The 26,522-nt window shown below is 41.3% G+C and overlaps 1 protein-coding gene across 1 annotated transcript; it reads left to right on the forward strand.

The window, feature by feature from the left end:
• On the forward strand, positions 1 to 26,522 carry LOC126262437 (probable U3 small nucleolar RNA-associated protein 11). The gene is made up of 2 exons (XM_049959084.1): positions 1 to 130; positions 25,666 to 26,522. The coding sequence occupies exon 2, from the start codon at positions 25,680 to 25,682 to the stop codon at positions 26,439 to 26,441; it is 762 nt and encodes a 253-aa protein (XP_049815041.1). The 5' UTR covers positions 1 to 130; positions 25,666 to 25,679; the 3' UTR covers positions 26,442 to 26,522.

The raw sequence follows: 26,522 nt of genomic DNA on the forward strand, positions 1-26,522 counted from the left end.
TGGAATATCTCTAAATGCTATTACTTTGGCAAGGCGGTTGTATGTTTGTCAACACTGAAGAACACAGACGGGAACACATGTTCCAGGACAGAAGTTGATGTGGGCAGGTTTCTATATTTGTGAACAAAAAGTAAGTAGCGTAATAGCAGTTGCATAGTATTGCCCCAATTGTTGTCTGAAATTTAATTCTTGATGTTTCCTTTCCGAGTTATATGACAGCATCTGTTCCTTTCATAATTTCTTTCCGTTACGTTTACATTTTTTTCCCTTGATTTTTCTCTACATCACATTTTGTTAAGCTTATTTCCATACCTGCTTCTTCAATTACTCTCTGCCATATATTTATCATAATACGAGGTAAAATAGGACACCTTTTTTTATCTAATGTTTTCGGACACCTTTTTTTTATCTAATGTTTTCAGCAATTTAACTCAATTATACCTGTAAACGTACGTGCACAAAATCCTGGTGACTTTGTAGCCTGTATATTTTGTGAACATTATCTATATGGTTTCGCATCTGACACTAACGCAGTTATTGAGGTCATTTCCATTAAATCATCAACATCTGGGGAAACATATGTTTTCTTGCATTTTAATGATTTCTCCAAGAACTGGACTTGAAGCTTTACCTGGTAATTAGAAGTAGAAAATAATTGTGCATAAAACTACTTCTCATATTCCTTCTTAGTGTCCTTGTTGTATACAAGCTTAAGACTGCAAATGCATCTACTGGCACACTGCTTGGAGAAAAATTTATACTTTTAGATGGAAATTGTCTTTCTTTATTTTCTTCTGCTGTTTCCTCTACAGGTGTTTCAAGAAAGGACATGTTTCCATTTGAATCAGACTCATGAACTGAATACATCTCACATTCATGTCGGGTTTCTTATCTTTGTTTTTGTTGACATATTTCTTTGAAGTCTCAGGAACTGCAGTTGTAGTGCAGTCTCTCAGTGATATAGTTTTTCCTGCAGGAACACCCATTCTTTTCCTTTTACTTCGCAGGGGTTTTGTGTCATTTCTTCTCATTTGCTCAAGAAAATTTTCTAAAGTTTGAACCCATTCTGGTTCATGGAGATTGCAATTTTATCAGCACTTGTTCTCTGTCTATAGGAACAATGCTTATACTTCTGAAACCCGATTTCAGATTCTTTTCACAGATGTCACCAAACTTTTATTTATTTATTTATTGCTCCATGGGACCACATTAAGGAGAAGTCTCCATGGTCATGGAACGAGTCAATACATGAAATTACAACACGATTGTAGAAACAGATAAAATGAAATAGCCTATAAGAAACATATTCAGTTGTAGATTGTAGAAACAGATAAAATGAAATATAAGAAACATATTCAGGCAACACGTCGTTAGTTTAAATAAAGAAAATCAAGAATGTAACACTGGAATTTGCTTAATTTTTTTAGCTTTTCCAGGAGCTCCTCGACAGAGTAGAAGGAGTGAGCCATGAGGAAACTCTTCAGTTTAGACTTAAAAGTGTTTGGGCTACTGCTAAGATTTTTGAGTTCTTGTGGTAGCTTATTGAAAATGGATGCAGCAGAATACTGCACTCCTTTCTGCACAAGAGTCAAGGAAGTGCATTCCACATGCAGATTTGATTTCTGCCTAGTATTAACTGAGTGAAAGCTGCTAACTCTTGTGAATAAGCTAATATTGCTAACAACAAATGACATTAAAGAAAATATGTACTGTGAGGGCAATGTCAAAATTCCCAGACTGTTGAATAGGGGTCGACAAGAGGTTTTCGAACTTACACCACACATAGCTCGAACAACCCGTTTTTGAGCCAAAAATACCCTTTTTGAATCAGAAGAATTACCCCAAAAAATAATACCATATGACATAAGCATATGAAAATATGCGAATTAGACTACTTTTCGTTTTGAAATGTCACTTATTTCAGATACTGTTCTAATGGTAAATAAAGCGGCATTTAGTTTCTGAACAAGATCCTGAACATGGGCTTTCCACAACAGCTTACTATCTATCCGTACGCCTAGGAACTTGAACTGTTCCATCTCGCTTATAACATGCCCATTCTGTCTGATTAAAATATCAGTTCTTGTTGAAGTGTGAGTTAGAAACTGTAAAAACTGAGTCTTACTGTGATTTAGCATGAAATTATTTTCCACAAGCCAAAAGCCTTCGTTAAATCAAAGAAAACACCTAACGTTCGCAACCTTTTATTTAATCTGTCCAAAACCTCACAGAGAAAAGAGACTACAGCATTTTCAGTTGTTAAGCCATTTCTAAAACCAAACTGTACATTTGACAGCAAATTATGTGAATTTAAATGCTGCAGTAACCTTGTATATACAACCCTCTCGATAACTTAAGCAAACACCGATGGCATAGAAATAGGTCTATAATTATCAACATTATCCCTGTCTCCCTTTCTATAAAGTGGCTTCACTACCGAGTACTTTAATCGGTCAGGAAACCGACCACTCCTAAAGGAAAAGTTACAGATATGGCTAAGTACTGGGCTAACATACATGGAACAATACTTCAGTATTCTGCTAGATACCCCGTCATATCCATGAGAGTTCTTGGTCTTTAGTGATTTAATTATTAACTCAATCTCCCTCTTGTCAGTATCATGGAGGAGCATTTCAGGTAACAGTCTCGGAACACTTTTTTCTACGAGCGCTATATGATTCCCTGTTGGGACTAGGTTTCTATTTAGTTCACCTGCTATATTCAGAAAGTGATTATTAAATACTGTACATATATGCGACTTATCAGTAACACGGACATTCCCACTACGCACTGATTCTATATCCTCGACCTGTCTCTGCAGACCAGCCACTTCCTTTACGACTGACCATATGGTTTTAATTTTATCCTGAGACTCAGCTATTCTATCCGCATACCACATACTTTTTGCCTTCCTACTAACTTTTTTAAGCACCTTACAATACTGTTTGTAATGGGCTATTGCATTCAGATTGTGATTGTTTCTAACGTTTTGATATAATTGCCACTTTGTTCTACAAGATATTCTTATATGTCGGCCACTCAGGCTGCCTGTTTGTGCTAGTACCCTGTTTTGAACGTTCTAACGGAAAGCAACTTTCAAAGAGCACGAGAAAAGTCTTGAGGAAAGCATTATATTTATCGTCTACTGTATCAGCACTATAAACATCTTGCCACTCTTGTTCCTTGATAAGGTTTACAAAGGTCTACAGCAACTGGATCAGCTTTCCCAAACAGTTGATAACTATATTTAACATGTGTTGCAGCACAAAAATCTTTTAGACTTAAAATTTGTGCATCATGATCTGAAAGGCCATTCACCATTTTGCTAACAGAATGCCCTTCTAGTAATGACGAATGAACAAAAATATTGTCTGTGGTTGTTCTACTGTTCCCTTGCACTCCCGTTGGAAAGAATACAGTTTGCATAAGATTATATGAATTAAGGTGGTCTACCAGCATCCTTTTCCTTGCACACTCACTTATACAATTTATATTGAAGTCACCACATATAACTAACTTTTTGTATTTCCTATAAAGTGAACCAAGAACCTCCTCTAGCTTTAGCAAAAATGTTGTGAAATCGGAGTCTGTTGATCTATAAATAACAACAGTAAGAAGTTTAGCTCCACTAAATTTAACCACACCTGCTCATCAAGACATTTAGCAGTCCAGGAAACCGGTCTTTTGGAATCTTCCCTCTGTTGTTCTGTTTCCAGTTCTCAGTAACAGTTTTTCACTTAATTTTTAAATGCCTGAAAAAGGGAACATCGAGTTGTTGGAGGACGGCTATGCTGTTGGAAGGAAGTAAAACAAATCTGATGATGTTCTGCCATTCAGATATTACTTTTGCTGATACATGGCTGCTTAGATCATCTTCAATTAAAATTTTTGGAGATTCAGCCCTGAATTGTTTGAAATAAGGTAAAGCTACCATTTCAAACCAGTGTTCAGAAATTTCTATTGTGAACCAACCACTTTTGCTCTTGTTATAAACTGTTCTTTTGGTCCCCCTTCTGTCCAGATGCTGTACAGATTTTGTGCTTTACATGTCACGTAGGGAGGCAGCAGTATCCCAACAGCTGTTCCCAAAAACATGACTGAAACACTTGATTTATTTGAGTCAACAGTTCTTTGAGGATGTTGACAGCAAAGTCTGACAATGCTAATTTTCTTCTTAGGTCATCGGTAATATTGTTTGGGGCTAAGGCATCTAGGTAGATGCAGTGTTTCTTGATTTCCGAAAAGCATTTGACCAGAACAACGCCTATGCTTATTGTCAAATGTTCAGTCATATGGGGAATCAAGTGAAATTTGAGATTGGATTGAGGACTTTTTGGTAGGGAGGCTGTAGCATGCTGTCTTGGATGGAGTGTCATCGTCAGAAGTAGGAGTAACTTCAGGTGTGGCTCAGGGGCCCTTGCTGTCTGTATTGTATATTAATGACCTGGCAGACAATGTTAATAGTAAAGACAGGCATTTTGCAGATGATAAGTTACCTGTAATGAAGTACTATCTGAGAGAATCCGCATACATATTCAGTCAGATCTTGATAAAATTTCAAAGTGGTACAGAGATTGGCAACTTGCTCTAAATGTTCAGAAATGTAAAAATTTGCACTTCACAAAATGCAAAGACATAATATCCTATCACTATAATATCAATGAGTCACTGTTGGGATCGGCCAACTCATACAAATACCTGGGTGTAACACTTTGTGCCGATATGAAATGGAATGATCACATAGTTTCAGTCATGGGTAAAGCAGGTGCTAGACTTCAGTTTATTGATGGAATACTAGGGAACTGCAGTCAGTCTACAAAAGAGGTTGCTTCAAAATCATTCATGTGACCCATCCTAGAATGTTGCTCAAGTGTTTGAGACCCTCACCATATAGGTATAACAGCGGATATTGAACATGTACAGAGAAGGGCAGCACGAATGTTCACAGGTTTGTTTAATCCATGAGAGAGTGTCATAGAGATGCTGAAGGAGCTGAACTGGCATACTCTTAAAGGCAGGTGTAAACTATCTCGAGAAAGTCTATTAACAAAATTTCACTGAACCGGCTTTAAATTGTTACTCTAGTGATATACTACAACCCCCTATGTATCAATCACACAGGGATCATGAGGATAAGATTAGAATATAATAACTGGTACAATGGGATTTATCCTCTTCCATGCACCTCACAGTAGTTTGCGGAGTATAGGGCTAGATGTAGATTGGTCACATCATAGTTTAAAATAAGATGTGGTTTGATACCTTCAAAAGATTGTTGCAATTCATCAAAATATTGATTTACTACCTCATGAATGAGTTGAGCTCTCGATCTTTGCACATTCGGAAACAATTTTTGTGAGCGTTTTTGTTTATGACAAGATAAAAATGATAAAAACCAATCTTTGCCTGGTAAATTATTGTTGAATATCTTTTAGTAATTCCTTTGTGGTCATGGAACGATTTCACTATTAGACGAATGTCTAAAGGTGTCAAAGGGACACCTGAGTCTCCTGCAGAAATGATATAAGACACAAGGACATGTTGGTCATCTTTAGAAATTGTGTAAGGTCTGCCCACTTTTCCAATCTTTACACCCTGTATATGATAATCTAAAGTGGATATGGTGACCCCGTATAATTCAGCAGCTCTTCTTACAGGTAGACCTTTATTTTTTCACTTCATCAGTCACTTTCTGTAATTGTTCATGAGTGAAACACGATATTTACATGACCCAGTCGTCCTCTTTGGATTTCTAGGCATACTGATTCTCGTAAAACGGAAAAAAATGCTATCAATATGTTGAAACATCATTTAAAAATAACAAGTGGATAAACATAGGACACTGTCCCATGGCACCTCACCACTGCTAATTAGAAGAATTTTGGCAAGCAGCATTACTTCTGTTGGCAGCACTACTTTCAAATGTGCCAGTGTAACATCAATATTTGATATTATGTTACAAAAGCATTGATACTTACTCAATAATGAAGGTCATTTCAGGACAATAAGTTGAAACCCACCTTCAACAAATACAACAACTTTTTATTCAAAAATAAACCAGCACTTCTTTGACCACATCATCATAACATAAACAGTATACTAGATACCAGTGTAACCACAGTGTGCACTTAAAACAATCGATGTCAGAATGGCTCATGTTACTCCAATGTTCTATTTTACTTTCCAATTCCTGTGCATTGCCTTTCCAAGTCATCACATCGTCTGCATATGCTATGATTTTCATATCCTGTGCAGCTGACCCTTGGCAAACGTTGGTTATAGATGTTTCTGATTGTGAGTTGCATTCCTTTTCACAATTTCAAGCTATTCACTCCATGCCTCCCCTCTTCCTTTCTAACAGTATCATAAGCCTTTTTTTATATCTCTGAATGCAACTTCTGTCTCTTTCCCAAATTTCCGTTTCTTCTCTCCTGAGTGTCTTAACTGTAAATATATCATCCATAGTTGGCCTTTCAGGTCACTGTCCTTGTTGTTGCTCTTCTCTTAATTGTTTTTCTATCTTGTTCTTGATTTTCTTTAAAATTATCTTTTTATAAAGCCTCATGCAGTTTCACAGTACTGCTGTTCCTCCGTAGTTCTCAGAGTCTGTTACCCTTTTTAAAAATAGGTAAAATAATTACCTTTTCTGGTCATGAGGAATCTTTCTTTAAATCCATACTATCCTCATTATTCTTTACAGCCACACAATTCCAAAGGTCCTTCAACTGTGATCATTTTCATTGTGATGTCATCTACACCAGGAGCTTTGCTGTTTTTAATTTCTAATACAGCTTTATCTACTCCCATCATATGCAGATCTCCTCTTCTGTTTCCTCTGTAATGATGTTACCATTTTTGTCTTCCTGTTTTTAATTGTGTGTATTTGTTTCATTCTATTCTTCATATAGATTTTGGAAGTATTCTTTCCGTACTTTCAAAATCCTTCTTCCTTGCACAAGGCTTTTGAACTTTGTCGATGACTTTGGAAGTCTTTTCTTTTTACTTCATTAGATGTTACATAATATGCAGTATGTCTTCTTGTCACCTCTAAAATTCTCTTCTATATCTTTTGTGACTATTTCCCAAGACATCATCTTAGACAATGCTATCATTTTCCTTTCTGTTCTGCTTTGTGATTTCCATTTGTCTCCAAAATCTCCTGTCCTGTTTTTGAATCATTCTCTTTATGCATTATTCTTCTCCTTTACTGCTTCAGCAGTTCTCTCATTTCATCCTGGAGTTTCTTTGTGTCTGACTTTTGATGATGTCCTTCCACATGTTTGTTTTGCTGTCTTGACTAGGGCTTTTAAATCTACATCTACATAGATACTCCACAAGCCACCGTACAGTGCATGTCAGAGGGTACCCTGTAGCACTGCTTGTCATTTCCCCTCCTGTTCCACTTGCAAACAGAGCGAGAGAAATACAACTGCCTGTACACCTTTGCATGAGCCCTAATCTTACCTTCGTGGTCCATACATTTAATGTATGTTGGCGGCAGTAGAATCATTCGGCAGTCAACTTCAAGTGTCTCTTCAATAAATCTTCTCAGTAGTGTTTCTCAAAAAGGTCACATTCCCTCCAGGGATTCCCATTTGAGTTGCCAAAGCATCTCCTTGACACTTACATGTTGTTCGAACCTACTAGTAACAAATCTAGTAGCCCACGTCTGAATTGCTTTGATGTCTTCCTTCAATCCGATCTGGTACAGATCCCAAACACTTGAGCAGTACTCAAGAACAGGTCATCCCAATGTCCTACATGTGGTCTTCTTTACAGGTGAACTGCTCTTTGCTAAAATTCTCCCAATAAACCGAAATCGACCATTTGTCTTCCCTGCCAGTTCTCATATGCTCATTCCACCTCATATTGCTTTGCAATGTTACACCCAGGTATTTAAATGACTTGATTGTGTCAAGCAGGACACTAGTAATACTGTATCCGAACATTACAGGTTTGATCTTCGTACTCATCCTCTTTAACTTGCATTTTTCTACATTTAGGGCTATCTGCCACGCATCACACCAACTGGAAATTTCGTCTAAGTGATCATATATCTTCCTAAGGTTGTTTAATTTTGACACCTTGCTGTACACCACGGCATCATCAGCAAACAGCTGCAGATTGCTGCCCACCATGTCTGCCAAATCGTTTATGTATATAGAGAACAACAGCAGTCCTATAGCAATTCCCTGGGGCACTCCTGACGATACCCTTGTCTCTGATGAACACTTGCCGTCGAGGACAACATACTGGGTTTTATTATTTAAGCCTTCGAGCCACTCACATATCTGTGAACTTATTCCATATGCTTGTATCTTCATTAACAGCCTGCAATGGGGCACCATGTCAAATGCTTTCCGGAAATTTAGAAGTACAGAATCTATCTGTTGCCCCTCATCCATACGTCTCAATATATCGTGAGAAAAGGGCAAGCTGAGTTTCACATGAGCAATGCTTTCTAAAACTATGCTGATTCATGAACTTAAGCTTCTCAGTCACATGAAAGTTTATTATATTCAAACTGAGAATATGTTCAAGGATTCTGCACCAAACAAAAGTTACGGGTATTGGTCTGTAATTTTGTGGGTCCATTCTTTTGCCTTTCTTGTATGCTGGAGTCATCTTCATTTTTTTCCCAGTCGCTTGGGACTTTGTGCTGGGCGAGAGATTCACAATAAATGCAAGCCTGATGCCATTGAGAACGCTTTGTTAAATCGAACTGGGATTCCATCCAAACCTGGTGATTTATTCACTTTCAAATCTTTCAGTTGTTTCTCTATACCAGCTATACTTATTACTATGTTGCCCATATGGGAGTCTGTCCGATGTTCAAATGATGGTATATTTGTACGATTCTCCGGTGTGAATGGTTTCTTGAACATAAAATTTAAAATTTTGGCTTTTGCTTTGCTATCTTCAACTGCCACACCGGACTGATCAACAAGGGACTGAATGGAAGCCTTAGACCTGCTTAGCTATTTTATGTACAACCAGAATTTTCTCGGGTTCCCGTCAGATCGTTTGCTAAGCTGTGATGGTTGTAGTTGTTGTTTGCTTTGTGCATAGATTTTTTTACATAAGCACAGATCTCTACTAACCTTCGCTTGTTGTCATTTACACAATCTATTTTGAACCAGGAGTGCAACAGCATCTGCTTTCTCAGCATCCACCAAATTTTGTTGCTAAACCATGGTTGGTCTTTTCCATCTCCAGACCACAATTTACAGTCTGCTTAAACATTGCCCATAATTCCTCTACATCCATCTTACTGGAACCAAGTGATGCCAATTCATTGTCCAAGTGAGATGTTAATAACTGCTTATATACTCTACGTAGCAGAAACACTCTCTTAGCCTTCTTGTTTGAACATCCTCCAGCTTCCCCCCATCTTTGTGAAGCTGTGTCTTAATCATTTCTCTGTATATCTCTTGGGTTTATTTACCTTCCAGTTTCCAGCACTTGATTTTTGCCTGTCTTTTTTCCCTGTATGTACCCTTTCGAAATTTCTTCAATGACCCTTTCAATAATCTGAGGTCCCCATTGAGATTAATGCTTGGTATCACTTTCACTTCTGTCAGACATCTTCTGATTTCTTCAGTTACAATAAAGTTTTTATCCTGGATTTCTGTAGCAAATTCCAACAGTGTCTGGTGAACTTGTGGCTGCCTGTTTTCTTATACCATCCATTACCAATTATTCATTTATTTCTGGATCATGTGTCTGGTAATACCTCCCCTTTGTCTCTTTTGTGGTCATCTCAGTGGCTTCATATGACTGCTTCATTTATTTTTTCATTCCAACCTCTAACATTGAAGTCTTGTTAAATGTTACAGCATCCTCCAGTTTATCAAAAATCTTTTCCTTTTAATCTGTTTTGAGGAACGTAAACCTGGACTACATCAAGAATATTTCTCTCCATCATTATCTTAAGTTAAATATTCTGTCACACACATTTTCCACGTTAAGTTCTTGTTCACCAGTTCTTTGGCTACTATGATTGTGGTACCAATTCTTCTTTTGTCTCTTCCTGACCACCACACCTTCTGTGTTTACATCTACATCTGTACTCCGCAAACCACCATGAAGTGCATGGCAAAGGGTATGCTCCATTATACCTGTTAGTAGGGTTTCTTTCCATTCCAGTTATGTATGGAGAACAAGAAGAACTATTGTTTCAATGCCTGTATGCATGCTGTAATTACTCTAATCTCATCTCCACAATCCCTATGTGAGTGATATGTGGGGGGTTGTAGTATATTCCTAGAGTAATCATTTAAAGTCGGTTATTGAAACTTAGTAGAGTTTGCCAATGCCTAGTAGAGTTTGCCAATGCCTATCTTCAAGATTCTTGTGACACTTTCGCATGGATCAAACAAACCTGTATGGTAACCATTTATGCTGCCCTTCTCTGTATACATTCAATATCCCCCATGAGTCCTATTTGATATTTGCCCCCCCTCCCCCTCCCCACACACATATACATACACACACATATACATACACATACATACACTTGACCAATATTCTAGAAATGGTAGCACAGTTGATTTGTTAGCAAGTTCCTTTGTAGACAGATTGCAATTCCCCAATATTCTACCAATAAACCAAAGTCTACCACCTGCTATATACACTACTGAGCCTATGTGATAATTCTATTTCACATCCTTACAAAGTGTTACATCTGGGTATTTGTACGAGATAGCAGACTTCAACAGTGACTCCGTGGTATTATAGTCATAGGATAAAACTATGTTTTTTTAAGTACACTATTTTACAGTTTTGGACATTTAAAGCAAGTATGCAGCACTTATCCAGATCTGACTGAAGGTTTATGCAGCTTCTTTCAGTCACTACTTCATTACATGTAACTGCATCATCTGCAGAAAGTCTAAGGGTAATATTAATATTGCCTGCAAGGTCATTAATACACAACATGAACAGCAACAGTCCCATTACACTTTCCTGGGGCACACCTTAAGTTACTTCTGCATCTGATGATGACTCTCCATCCAGGATAACAACAAACTGAGTCATCCCTACTGAAAAGTCCTCAAACCAGTCACATATGATCGTATTGTGGACAATAGGCATAGGTGTGGTACTGAGTCAAATGCTTTTCAGACATCAAGAATGCATCTACCTGCCTGCCGTGATTCAAAGCTTTCAATATATCCTGTGACAAAAGTGTAAGTTGAATTTCACATGATCATTATTTTCCAAATCCATGCTGGTTAGCATGGAAGAGGTCATTCTGTTTGAGATGCCTCATTATGTTTGAGCTCAGAATATGTTCTAAGATTCTGCAACAAATCCATGTCGAGGATATTGGACGGTAGTTTTATGGATGACAGCTACTACCCTTCTTGTAGATGGGTGTGACATGTGCTTTATTCCAAGAACTGCACATGGTTTTTTGCTCAGGGATCAGTGATAGATTATACGTAGAAGAAGAGCTAACTCAGCCCCAAATTCAGTATAAAATCTGATAAGGATTCCATTGGGTCCTGGAGCTTTGTTCAGTTTTAATGATTTCAGCTGTTTTTCACACCACTGACACTAATACTTATTTCACTCGTCTTTTCAGTGGTACAATGATTAAATTGAGGCAATTCCTCTGGGTTTTCCTTTGTAGAGAAACATTTGAAAACATAGTTAAGCATTTCAGCATTTGCTTTGTTACCCTCAGTTTCAGTTCCTGTCTCATTCATTAAGGACTGGACACTAACTGTGGTGCCACAAACAGCCCTTACTTACAACTATAATTTCTTTGGGTTGTGTGAAATATCATTTGGCAATATTCTGCTATGATAGTCATTGAAGGCGCAAGGCATTGCTCTCTTGACAGCCAAATGTGTTTCATTCAGCATCTCTCTGTCTGTAGTCCTATGCTTTGTTTTACACCTATTATGCTGTAGTCTCCTTTTCTTTAGAAGTTTATTTACAATGACTCTATATCATAGAGGGTCCTTCCTATTATGAACTGTTATACTGGGTACATGTCTATCCAGTATGTGGTCAACCATTCTTTTAAACTTGAGCCAAAGTTCTTCTACATGCTCCTGCCCTGTGCTGAAAGTTTCTAGTGCCTCATTGAGATATGACACTACTGATTTTGTATCTACTTTACTGAACATACATATCTTTCTGCTTGTTGTAATTGTCCTCTGTGCTTTGGTGATCATTGTTGCCACAAATGTGTCATGATCACGCGAGATGGAGGTTAGTTTTTAATGTCCTGTTAATAACAAGGTCATTAGAGATGGAGTGTAAGCTCAGTTTAGGAAAGGATGAAGAAGAAAAGCTGTTGTTCCCCTTTAGAAGGAATCATCCTAGCACTTCCCTTAAGCAATTTAGGGAAATCCTGGAAAACGTAAATCAAGATGGCCGGACATGGGTTTGAAGCGTGATCCTCCAGAATCTGAGTCCAGTGTCCTAACCATTGAGCCACCTCACTCGGTGCATCATGATCACTGATGCCAGTTTTGATGTGGACATCCACAAAGAGGTCAGGTCTATTTTTTGCCATTAGGTCCAATATATTTCCACAGTGAGTGTGGTTCCAAACTATCTGTTCTGGGTAGTTTTCAAAAAGGCATTTATTAATGTTTCACAGGATGTCCTATCATGCCCACCACTAACAAAATTTTCCAAGTTGATTGCTGGATGATTAGTCTCCACCAACGATTACAGTCTGATGGAGACTTAAATACAAGTGAACTGAGGTTTTCTCTAAAGTTTTCGGTTACTTCAGTAGATCACCCCTGATACTGAGTCTTTCTCAAACAGTTTCACATGCAGCTTCAGTTTCTATCTCAAGGGATTTGAGTTTCTTGTCTCCTGCGACAAATACACTAAGCTTCAGTTTCTATCAGGGGATTTGAGTTTCTTGTCTACTGCAACAAATACACTACTTCCATTTCCCATTTGCTTATCCTTTCAATATACACTTAAATTTCCCCCTAAAATTTCACTGGTATCAATTTCAGGTTTCAACCAGCTTTCTGTACCTAAAGTTATGTGAACTTCACTGATTTGTAGGTGTGCTTTGTTGCGAATGATTTGGCAGTTAACCATTAGGATTTTAATACCGTCACTTGTGGAAGGCATTTTGATTTTACACTGATACTTCTGGGTTTCCTACAGCTATCATTATTTGTATTGGATTTAGAGTTGCTAATCTAAAAAAATCCTTGTGTGCAAGCCACACACAGTCAGCTACTGGAGTAGCAGCCTCTGATGTGTAGTGCACACATGACCCATTTAAGGGGATCCTACAGTTCTTAATCGTATGGCACAAGTCCAGGAATTCACAGCCTAGCTTGTCACAGAACCTTTGAAGTCTCTGGTTCAGTGGACCCACTTGATACAGCCCTCAGGGGCTCAGCATTCATTTGCTGGGAATGGGCTTGGTGACCCCAGTGTTCCTGATCTAGGACTGGTAAGTGCCGCCAGTCCAGTGTTCACCTTAAGCTCTGGGCATGCTTAAGCAACCACCGTGCGGTACGGCGATGGAACATTGTGTGTGTTAGGGAACGGGGATCTTGACTTGACAGCCTGGATTGTCAGCGGACAACTTTTGGGGAACCTACTACAGCTCGGTTGTACAAGGCTTATTCAGGCATGTGGGACTCTGTCTGAGTGGACCCCTATTTCTGTAGCTGCTCATGGGACAGATATGGAATCCTCAAAATCATCTTCTCTCCGTCCCGGCGGGAAGGGAGTATTCACAACCATTCATCCGAGAGAATGAGAGGGACTAGTCCCCCTGACAGTAAGGATAATTTGGACATGGGTAATAAGGCTCACGGAGTTATCAATAATAATGTGTTTCTTGTGATAAAGAGGAGGAAGGGACATTTGAAAAAGTGTCCCCCATATATATCCACAAGGGTTTGGAAGGGCTAGCTGGCACTTTAGAATCTGTAAAATGACTACGTAGTGGCTCCTTGTTGGTCAAAACTAAGAGGTCAAAGCAGGTGGGACTTCTCAAGAACTCTCACAAACTGGGTGAATATGACATTATTGTTGAGATGCACAACTCTCTCAACTCAGGATATGGATATAGCAGAGCTGAAACAAGAATGGGCATCCCAGGGGATAGTTGATGTAGAGCATTGAACGTGAAGTAATAGTGGAGAAACTGAAAAGACTTCCACTTTCATTGTCACGTTCAATTTTCCAACGCTTCCTGAACATATTATGGCAGGGTTCCTTCGACTTATAGTTTGGCTGTTCGTATCTAACCCAATGGGGTGCTATAAATGCCATACAACCATGAGTTGTGAAGGTGAAGTGACCTGTGGGAAGTGCAGCAAAGCAACCTGTAGCACTGGGTCTAACTACCCATCTCTAGCAATCCGCATCCACTGCTCTGGGAGGCATCCAGTCTGGAGGTGAGACTGCCCTGTTTTTGCTGAGGAATGCAAAATACAGGAAATAAAAGTGACCAAGCGGGTCCCCTATGCCGAAACCAAAAAAGAATATAAGGTGACGAAAGCTCCTGTCTTTGCCACTTCGTATTCTTCCATGGTGCAGAACCTGTTCCCAAGGTGGACGCCTCAACTCAGATGACATCCAGCTTGCATGTGTCCACCACAAGCATCTGCATGTGTACATGCCAAGGTAAAAAGAGTAAGTACAAAGCAATCCAGGCAGCTGCAACTGGACAGACCAACAACAGTTCTGCAGTGAGCATCCAGAAGGCACATGAAAAGCAGAGTGCCTCTCAACGCCCTCTTTCCCCCACATCCTCAAAGTGACAGGATCCCAAAGTTTGGGTCAAAGGTTGTCCCAGGCACCATCGTATGTCATTGTGGTGCATTTGACTGATGAGGAAGACATCATGGAGTTCGATGCCTCGGATCCAGGCAGCCTCTCCACTCCCCCTTGCTCTACAAGTGCTTCAGCTCCCTGGTGCAAAGACAGGGATAAATTAAAACAACACTGATGAAATGGCTCCCACACTACAGTGGAACTCGAATGGGTTCAGGACTTTAGTGGAGGAACTGAAACTTCTAGCACAGCCATGCCCCTTGTGCTTGTGTTTACAAGAAACATATTTTAAAGATACTGATGTTCCTGGGCTACAGGACTATACACTATACTGCAAGGATGATCTATCTGGAGAAAGAGCCAGGGGAGGGATTGCAGTGTTTGTAAATAATGCACACCACTCATCTCCTCTCCCCCTGGCTACTGACCCGCAAGCAGTTACAGTCGAAATTCATGCTCATCAGAGGATTACTGTTTTCTCACTGTATTTACCTCCGTTAGATGCAGTACTCTCTGAGGCTCTCACAGATCTTCTGAAACAACTCCCTCGATAATTTCCCCTCCTGAAAGACTTCAATGCCCATCATGTTTTGTGGGGCCCAACCTCTACTTGTCCTTGGGGTCAGGTTTTGGAGAGCCTCATGTCATCTCATGAGCTGTGAATCCTTAACACAGGTGCTCACATTCGTTTCTGTACTGCTACTGGGTCAATCTCTCTGGGGCTCTCACAGATCTTCTGAAACAACTCCCTCGACCATTTCTCCTCCTGAAAGACTTCAATGCCCATCATGTTTTGTGGGGCCCAACCTCTACTTGTCCTTGGGGTCAGGTTTTGGAGAGCCTCATGTCATCTCATGAGCTGTGAATCCTTAACACAGGTGCTCACATTCGTTTCTGTACTGCTACTGTGTCAATCTCAGCCATCGACCTGTCTTTCTGCTCTCCCACCCTTGCGGACTCTGTTCAGTGGGAGGTCATTGACAGCCTTCGTTCCAGTGACTACTTCCCACTCCACATTCACCTGCTGGATGAAGCACTACCTGCAGAGAAGCCACCAAAATGGATGGTCAACAGGACTATCTGGACACTATTCAGGCATCTGGCTGTGATTGAACAGCATGACACCGTCCAAGTATGGGTGGGCCACATCACACGAGTGATCCATCATGCCGATGACCTTTCCATACCAAAATCCTCAGGTCATCTTAGGAGGTGGCCTGTTCCTTAGTAGACAGATGAATGCTATTAATCAGTCTGGGAAAGGCCTGCAGCTCTTAGAGATTTTAAATGCTGACTGACAACAGGCAACCTTTGGAATTGCAAAAGCCAATGCTCAACACATCATTAGGGAGAGTGTACCTGGACTCCATCGACCGCTCCACATCTCCTAGAAAAGTATGGGAAGCCATTCGGGGGATTTCCCGTAAACCCAGTTGTTTACCAATAGCAGCAGTAGTGAAATAGGGTTGTCTCCAAACAACACCCGGAGACATTGCCCAGTTGCTAGCCAAGCGTTTTGCAACAACTACTGCCAGTGCCTACCAGGATTCGGCATTTCATTGCTACCGTGCGACTGCAGAGAGGGAAAAATTGGACTTCAGCTCCAACAATTCTGAGAATTACAACTACCCTTTCTCCATGTGGGAGCTGGAATCAGCTCTGTCTGAGACTCATGATACTGCATCCGGTCACGACCATATCTGGTACAGCTTGCTTCGACATTTTCCAGTGGCTTCAAATGAAGTATTCCTCAAATGCTTTAATCTCACACTGCAGACTGGTAACTTCCCAAACTCAGGGAGAGAGGAACTTTTGATACCTTGCCTCAAACCAGGAAAGGACCGAACATGTTCCAGTCATTATTGGAGTATCAGCTTAACTGGCTGTTTAGGAAAGATACTGAAGTGGATGGTTAACTGTCATTGGTCCTGTTGTTAGAGACCAGGCAACTCCTTAGCCATTTTCAGTGTGGATTCTTGATATTTCTGTCCACTGTCAACAACTTCACTGTGCTAGAGGCGGCTATTCAACAGGCTTTCCTATGTAACCATCACTGCATTGGCATATTGTTTGATATCAGTAAGGCTTACAATACTACTTGGAGACACTGTATTCTCGAACAACTGGATCAGTGCAGTTTTCGTGGCCACCTCACTGTCTTCATGTGGTCTTTTCTGTCTCAGCTGTTTTTTAGGACCCGAGATTGTCTCACTCTCAGATTGTTTTGAGCAGGAAAATGGTGTCCCTTAGGGCAGTGTTTTAAGTGTTACCCTCTTTGACATTGCCATTAATAATATCAAATCTACAGTAAGGAGTCCTGTTCAGTGCCCCTTATTTTTGGACAATTTTGCTGTTTTCTGTTCCTCCTCCAGTGTTGCAACAGCGAGCCGTCAGTTGCAACTTATAGTGCAGAGGTTGGAAGAGTGGGCTGCAAAGACGGACTTTCAGTTTTCTGCAGATAAGTGTGTGTGTGTGTTCATTTTAATCACTTTCATCGTATTTTTAATTTGCCTACGTGTTGCATATGAGGGACACCATCATATATTTTAGAGACTCACTGAGGTTTCTGGGCTTCATTTTTTACTCACAATGGTTGTGGTTGCCACACCTGAGAGACCTGAAAGCCAGAACTATGTAGGCACTGAATATCATCAAGTGCCTTAGCTACAGGCCTTGGGGAGTGGATGGGCCATGTCTGCTCCAGTTTTATAAGGCTTTCATGCATTCGCAGCTGGACGATGGGTGCACAGTGTATGGATCAGCAAGACCTTCTTATTTGAAGATTGATGCTGTCCACCATGAGGGGATTCGGATGGGCACGGGTGCCTTTAGGACCAGTCCCATACCCAGTCTCTGTGGTGAGGCTGGGGAACTGCCACTCACCATCCGGCAGCAGCTCCTCATGGTGCATCAGGCATGTAAGTTCCTTGCAGCACCGACTTCAACCCCCCCCCCTTCCCCCGCCTGCGGGTTAGAATAGGCCCGCAGTATTCCCTGTTGTAAGAGGCGACTAAAAGGAGTCTCAAATGTTTCGGTGTATATGTGATGGTCCCCTCTCGGGTTTGACCTCCATATTCTCAAATTCTTCTGAAGAGTGAGCCATTTGAGGAAGGGCGCCTTACATGGTGCATTGTGACCATCGTGCGTTGAGACCTTTCGCCAGCTTTCTCATCGTCGCATTGCCGTCCCGCTCGTTCTCCATCTCTTGAGCGAGGCAGTTCCTAGTTTGTACAAGAACTGATGGGTAGTCTTTCATGTCAACAAAGCCTCAATTCTTCGTAGAACATTTAGAGGACAAGTTTGGGGAGGTGGAGGGCTTGTCCAAAATGTGCTGTGGGTCAGTATTGATAAAAATGGCATCCTCTGCCCAGTCACGAAGGTTACTTGCTTGTGACAAGTTGGAGGATGTTGCAGTTACCATCACACCCCACAAGAGTTTAAATATGGTCCAGGGTATTATATTGCATAGGGACCTTCTTTTGCTGCCTGATGACGAGCTGTGCGCCAATTTAGAGCATTGAGGCGTTCATTTCAATTAGCACGTTCATCGGGGTCCGAAGGATAATCAGATTGCTACCAGTGCCTTCATCTTGGCCTTTGAAGGTGATACATTACCGGAGAAGGTCAAGGTGATGGTGTACCGCTGTGATGTCAAGCCCTATATCCCTCCCCCCATGCAGTACTGTAAGTGCTGGAAGTTCGGCCATATGTCTACCCATTGTACTTCCAGCCTCACATATCCCAAAGGCTCAGTCTTGGGCTGTAGCGCATGGCTTCCAGTTTTTGGCTGCCAAGACCTGCGTTATGCATTTCTGCCGGCGATGCACTGTTCACCCTGAGACACGGCTTTATCTTGACGGGGAACCTCTCACTGTGGTGGAGAAGCATCGGTTTTTGGGATTGGTATTCAATACCCGGTTGACTTGGCTGCCTCATATTCAGCAGCTTAGACAAACGTGCTGGCGGCATCTTAACGTTCTTCATTGCTTGAGTCACACCAGCTGGGGTGCCAATCAGTCTACCCTTCTATGGCTGTACCAGGCATTAATTCAGTCCCGTCTAGGTAATGGAGCCTGGCTTACGGTTCGGCATCACCTTCCGCATTGTGGTTGCTGGACCCAATCCTTCACAGCAGGATCGGACTCGCCACTGGAGCTTTCTGGACAAGCCCTGTCAACAGCATACTTGTGGAGGCTAGTGTCCCTCCATTGCGGTTCCGGCGCCAATGATTACTAGCCACTTATGCTACACACGTTTGTAGCTTGCCCGGGCATCTCACTTATCGTCTCCTGTTCCTTCAGTCAGTCGTCCATCTTACAGAACGGCGGCCCCGGTCAGAGTGTACGATCGCGGTTCGCATCAGAGCTCTTCTCTGTGGGCTTGAGGTTTTCCATCTTCCACCTCTTTTCTGGGCTCCTCTGCGTATACCCCCATGGTGTGTGCCCCAGCCGTGCCTTCGGCTTGATTTGGCACAGTGCCCGAAGAAATCAGTCCCTCCCAAGGCCTGAGGCCCTCCACCGCCACATTCTTTCAATCCTTGCCGCATTTCAAGGCTCTGACGTTGTCTATACTGATGGTTCAATGGTTGCTGGTCGTATCGGCTATACTCTTACTCTAGGGGAACATTATGAACAACACCCATTGCTGGCTGGCTGCAGTGTTTTCACTGCCAAGCTGGTCGCCATCTGAGTCCTTCGTTACCTGTAGTGACTCCCTGAGCGGTTTACGAGCTTTCGACCAGTGTTTCCCTCGCTCTCGTCTGGTGATGGCTATCCAGAAGTCCCTCCATACTCTTGCCCGTTGCGGCCGCTCTGTGGTCTTTGTGTGGACCCCGGGTCATGTAGGCATCCCAGGAAATGAATGTGTTGACATTCTGGCCAAAGAGGCTGTCGATGGACCAGCCTTGGAGATTGGCCTTTCGGAGAGTGACATAAGGTCAGTTTTGCGGCAGAAGGTACTTCGCTCCTGGGCTGAAGAATGGTGCGCCGTGCCTTCACCCAACAAACTTCACACCATCAAGGAGGCTACCGGTGCGTGGCGCTCCTCCTTGCGGGTCTCTCGTAAGGACTCAGTTGTCCTCTGCCGTCTGCGCATTGGCCACACCTGGATAACACACAGCTATTTATTGCGGCACAAGGACCCACCTTTATGTCGCTGCGGGTCAGCTTTGACTGTGGTCCACATCTTGTTGGACTGCCCGCTTTTAACTCCGCTCAGGCAGATGTTTGCGCTGCCTGATATGCTTCCTGCATTTTTATCAGATGATGTTGCGATGGCAGATTTAGTTTTGAGTTTTATTCGTCCAGGGGGTTTTATTGCTTGCTCTAAGTGGTTGTCCTTTTTTCTTTGTGTTGAGTCTGGCCTTTGGCCTATGATTTTAGACTGGGGTTTTTAGTGCGTTTCTTGGTGGTTGGCTTTTCCTTTTTTTTTTCCGCCTATGGTTGGCCAACCACTGTCACACTCGGTGTGATTTTAATTCCTTTTGTCTGGTCTCTATCTGTATCTGTCTTGTCCTGAGTCATCTCTTGTCACCTCCATTGTTTGTTTTTAATTCCTTGTGGGGGTTTCTAGTTCATGGAAAAAAGGACCGATGGCCCTAGTAGTCTAGTCCCTTCAATCCCACAAACCAACCAACCAACTTCACCCACATACCATACTGTTGTTTGCCTTTCCTCCAGCCATCCACGAGCCACAGTGCCATTCGGGATCCGGTGCAGTGAGTGCTGGGGTCACCTGTGTGGAACAAGTACAACCCCAAATCCAGGGTTTTAACTGTCAGCCACCCAGGTTACTGCATAGGCCCAGCGTCATTTTAGACTTAGTGCAGTACAGGAGAGATTGCACTCCTGCATCTCTTTTTTAATTTGATATTTTAAGACATTTTATATGAGCTCCACAACTATGTAGCTGTCTTTATGGATGAGTCTAAGAATGGGGTCTCCGTTGGTTGCTCTGCCATTTTCCCAGATCGTGTCCTGAAGGCCTGACTGCCTCAAGAATTTACAGTCTTCAGCGCAGAATTATATGCGGTCTTGTGGGCACTGGAGCAGATCAGACATTCTTTCAGTGCTAACTAAATTTCTTGTCTGTTCAGATACTCTGAGTGCTCTTCCCTATCTCCAGCATTTGTACCCAGCAGATAAAGTCATCCAGGACGTCCTCCTTCAACTACGACAACTGGGGAAGGAGGTGACTTTCTGCTGGGTACTTGGGCAAATGGGCATTGCGGGGAGTGAAAAGGCAGATCAAGCAGCCAAGAAGGCATATCATGATCCTCAGGTATTTTAGTGTGCCATCCCCCTGCATGCTACCACCTCGTTGTTGAGGTACAAAGTCATACGTCGATGGGAAGACGAGTGGCTGGAAGTGACCTACAACAAGCTTGTAAATCCCCCAACTCGGCCATGGCGTACTTCCAGCCATGTCAATGGGGCGAGGTCCTTACTCATTTTCACATAGGCCACAGCCCCATGACACATGGGTTCTTACTCTGGCAAGATAGCATTCCAATGTGTGGCGCTTGTGGTACGCAGATCACTGTGCACCACATTTTATTGGATTGCATTTTATTTTCCGACCAGCAGACTGTGGTGGATTTGCCTACAGATCTGCCCTCTATTTTAAGAAACATTCAAGCGAATGTGGTTCAAGTTTTTAAACTTTTGTGAGTTGTCCAACATTTTAATAAGATTTTAGGGAGATGTTTTTAATGTATCAACAGGGTGACTGGCTCATCCAAATTTTTTGTTAGATGTCAGCCAGTCACATTTCCCAGTTTTTTTTTCTTTTGGCTCTTCTGTGCTTTGTTTTTTCTGTGTTTTAAGGTAATTTCTCTCTTAAATGGTTGGTCTTCTCAACCTTCTCTGCCAGTCGCAGAAATGACAAAAGTATGACCTCGGAGCCCAGACGATGGACATCATTTATTCCAACATGCGCCACAGTCTGCAGTTGGGTGCACGATGCTTCCTCAATAGCTTCCAGAATTCCAATGTGTGCCACAGTAGACACTTCAACATCTTAAATGAGGCCCCCAGGCATACACACTGAGTGCATGTGGTGTCCTTTCTTGTCCCTTGCTGCCATTTTCCAAAGGGGTACCATCATTCACCATACATTTGAACTTCCAATGATTAATAGACTTTAACCTTTTGTGTTAGCCTCCTCTTAACACTGAACAAAAAAGGTTTCCTCAAAACAGGTGAAGTGTGAGTCCCACTGGCCCAGATTCACTGAAAGACAACACCTCAGATTTGTAAGCTAGGGGAATCGGTACAACACCCTGAGTCCTCTCTGGTCCCTGTCCACCCTGTACAGGATGCATCGATCTACCATTGAAATGCCACTCGCAGTGAACTGGATGAGTAATGACAGATCCTGTACTTTCTGCAAAGGAGCGGATAATACTTGAGGTGCCTTTGGTACCACTGCCACAGGTACACAACTCTCAGGGGTTCTTCCAACATGATGGCTTGCTGCAGCAGCTAATCGTTTGACAGTTATTAGGGCAATTTCCAGCTGCTTGTGAATGTGTTACCTACTTTTTCCAGCACTTTATTTCCATTCCCTTTCTTTCTTACTTCACTTAGTCACATTAAAGATATGTACCTCTTGTCATTATCCATGTGATTTCCTGGATTCTTGTGTCCTTTTCTTAAGATACAACATTAATAGCCCCTTTCCTTGCACTTTTCATCAAACAAATATCTCTCTCATCAATACCAGCTGGATGTCATACCTGATATATCTGTTCAGAGGCTGTGTCATCTTTGGTATTGGTTTTGATCAGAGGCTTGTTTGGTTGTTGAAAGCAAAGGGATTATCCACTACTGGCTTTCTGGGCCCTATTGGCAGCCAACGTTCCTCTAGGACCTGCACAGCTACTGTAGCAGTCTCGGGACACACTTTGACCACACTGTACTTCGTTCCTACAGGCAGTCCCCTGCTTTGTGCCGTTGTCTGTCTCCCTCAACATGGACAAGGGATTGGACATGGGGAGACTGACTCAGTCCTGTCATAGTCAAAAGGTACTGCAATTTGTGATGTGCACAAATTTGTTTCTCAATGTCTAGAGTGAGTTACTAATCTTTGCACAACTTTGAAATCTTATAAAGATCTGAGTGAATATTTTTGCAGCATTTTTACAGTACTCCATTATAGACATCAGCAGCAAGTTTAAGTCGCCACTAATATTGCCTGACCACGTATTTATACATGGTATGAACATGAAGAGTCTCAACACACTTCCATGAAGCATATGTGAACTTACTTGGACATCTGTCAGTGACTATCCATCCACCATAACACTTTGCACTCCCCTACAAAGAAATTCTCAGTCAAATCCTCAGTTTCAGTCAGCACCCTCATAAAATTATACTTTCCTTAATAAGTGTGTGGTACTAAATCAAATGCTTTTTGAAAGTTAAGAAGTACTCTACGACCCTGAATTACGGCTTTCAGGATGTCATGTGAGGAAAGTGCAAATTGGTTTTTACATTATCAGTGTTTTTGGGGTATAATCATGGTTGGATTTTTTGTTATATCTGGGAGTGAGTTAGGGTATCTGTAGAAGGATACAATTTTATGTTTTTGCCAACTGATCCCTTCCAACTTGTCCTAACAATATGGCATGCAACATCAGTTTCCATGTCCGTGAAGCTGAGTTTCTTGTCTGTTGTGAAAAATGCAACTCCAGTTTCCATTAGCTTATTCTATCGACACAGACATGGATTTGCCCTAAAAACGTCATTGCACTATGAATTTCAGGTTTTTGCCTGCTTTCTGTTCCTAGTTTTTTGTGAGCTTTACTGTGTTGTGGGAGTATTTCTAACTCTGGCACTTTTTTGTGAATTACTGATACTTTGGCATCTCTTGCAACTATCACTATCTCTGTTTGATGGAGAGTCATCTAATCTGACTAACCCTCGTGTGCATCTGCACATACAGTGAGCTTCCTGAGTAGCAGCCTCCAAGGTGTAGTACACATTTAGAGGGACTCTACAGCTTTCAAAGCTGTAGTGTAAGCCTGTGAAGTCTCAACCTAGTTTGTCATGGAATGTTCAAAGGCTGTGGTTGAAGTGTCCCACTTGACTCTTAACCAGAGGGCACAATCAGTTATAGGAACAATGCTACTTTGTTGGAATACTGTAAGCTAGGCATGTCATCTTAACCTTCTGTACCACATGCTGCAGTGATGTAGGTATGACCTCCAAGGCCAGATAAAAGGCATTGTTGATTGCAACATCTGCAACACTCTTCACTTGGTTGCATCCTGTTCTCTCAGTACCTGCCAGAACAATTTCAACATGATGAATGGCACACACTTAGCACACAAGGCAATCCTTCCCATTCCTTGCTGCCATTTTCCTCAAGAGTACAATTATTCACTGTATGTTCTAACTGATAATGATTAACAGATTGCATCTGCTTCTCTGACATAGCCATTGCAACCTTCCCAACAGATTGAGTGTGTGTAACTGGCTCAGTTTCATTGAGAGACAGCAACTTGAACTTGTTGGTTACGGATATGGTGTACACTCTTGAGTTCTTGCTGGTCCCTGCCTCTCATATGCGAGGTCCCTAGACCTACAGCTGACACATCATCATTCAATCAAATGAACAAATGGTGGTAGATCTTGTTCTTGTTCTTCTTGTAGAGGAGACATTATCGACAGTAGAGGATAGTACTTAAGGTATCTTTGGTTCATGTCTCTCAGTAGACCTCTCTACACACCCAGAATTCTGCTGCTCTTTCTTTACCAATCTCACATAAGACCTTATTGATGACGTGATTTGTTTTTGTAAAAGGATTCAGCAGTGCTACTGCAAGAATTCAAACTGCGTGAGAATCAGCCAAAGTGCCTGTTTCTGGTTTCAGCTATCTGTTGTAAAGGTTGGAGTTCAGTGACTCAGTGTTTTTAAAAAAAAAAAGAAGGAAAAAAATATAATATGCTAAACTGCTGATGGCATTCTAAATTATCCAGGCAACCAGCTGTGCAAGGTGGTTAGTCAGGGCAAACATTTATATCCATCTATTCTGTGACATTAAATAATTTTAATTAAGCATTATTTCGTCTGCAACACCTTGAACTTTATAATAAACAAAACAGTTCTATTTTTATTGCATGCATCACAAATATTTTACTTTTATTGCAGGAATCACAAATAAGATAGTGACAAATATCTCAGTATATCCTTGGACTCAAAAGATTGCCACTGACCTATTGATCATCTTCTTTATTTTCATGGCCCTTATCTTTTACCTTCACAGGATCGATGTGTTAATTATTGTATTTGGAAATGTTAGAGGTAGACAATGGCTGGATGCCCTTCCTTCACTATTGCCAGTTTTTGAATTGATCTTTGATATGCATTTGGACCCTGTTTCCTTATCCCTCATTGATGCAGCATTGTGTACACCAACTTGTTGCACCAGTCAATTTAGGCAGCGCTTTGATGGTAAATTGAGAAAGTGACATCTCTGCATATTCTTTGAAGTGACACATACCTAAAAGAAGAAGTGGTTATTTCATATACTGTGATGGTTCTTTCCAAGATGATCATGGTCGTCTGCCTTGATGCTTGTTAGCTAAATAACAGCAAGTCCTACTTAATAATCAATTACAAGCAATTACTGTTACTTTTAATTGCATACTGTGTCGTCCCAATAAGAGTTAGTTGTTCTGCCATGCATTACATGTAGAGCTCTAACTCAATTTGAAGTTCTAATGTATTGCCGAAAATTTGGTTGATGACCAACTTATGTCTTGAGTTATTGTCAGTCTCCCACTTCTTTATTTTTAATTCAAAATCATCCATACTATTTCTGCAAAGTGTGTATGTGTAACTGTGTATGCAGTACTAAACTTAAATTTGTATATTTTCCTCTCCTAGGTTACTTTTTCGTGATGTCCTCATGGAAGAAGACTTCAAAGGCAAACCAGAAAACACACCGAGAAAGATCTCAACCAGAAAGCAGGGCACACCTGGGAATCCTAGAGAAAAAGAAAGATTATAAAGAGAGAGCAAAAAATTATGGGAAAAAGAAAAAGACACTCAAAATATTGAAAAAACGTGCTCTAGATAGAAATCCAGATGAGTTTTATTTTCATATGATCAATTCTCGTGTTATGGATGGTGAGCATCACGAAGTTGATAAACCAGATGAACATACACCAGAGCAGATCAAATTGATGCAAACTCAGGATTTAAGGTACGTTACCACAAAACGAACAATGGAGTCAAAGAAGATAGATAAACTTCAGTCACAACTTCACTTGATCGATGTAGCAGATCAAACGGAAAATACACACATATTCTTTGTCGATACAGAAGAAGAGGCCAAAAAATTTGATGTTGCTGCTAGGTTAGACACACATCCCTCCTTGCTCGGTCGGCGAACAAACCGACCTAGACTGTCAGTTTTGAAGAATACATTGTTGCCAGAAGTAGATGAAAATATTTTGGAGAAAGCTGTTCTTCAGCGGACTCAGGCATACAAAGAATTGAGCAAGAGAATTCAGCGAGAGAAGGAACTCGCAGTTGTACAACAGAAGCTCGAAATTGAACGTCATCTTCAAAACAAAAAGGAGGAACGTCCAAAGAAAATCAAACCTGGGTCACAAGATTCTGCACCTGTCTACGAATGGAAATTTGAACGAAAACGATAACTTTTATTTTGTAAATTAACAAATGCATTTATTATGTACTTATGTATGATTGTGTAATAAATAAAGTATTTTTACAAATGA

This window comes from Schistocerca nitens, chromosome 6, assembly GCF_023898315.1.
Source record: "Schistocerca nitens isolate TAMUIC-IGC-003100 chromosome 6, iqSchNite1.1, whole genome shotgun sequence".
NCBI lineage: Eukaryota > Metazoa > Arthropoda > Insecta > Orthoptera > Acrididae > Schistocerca > Schistocerca nitens.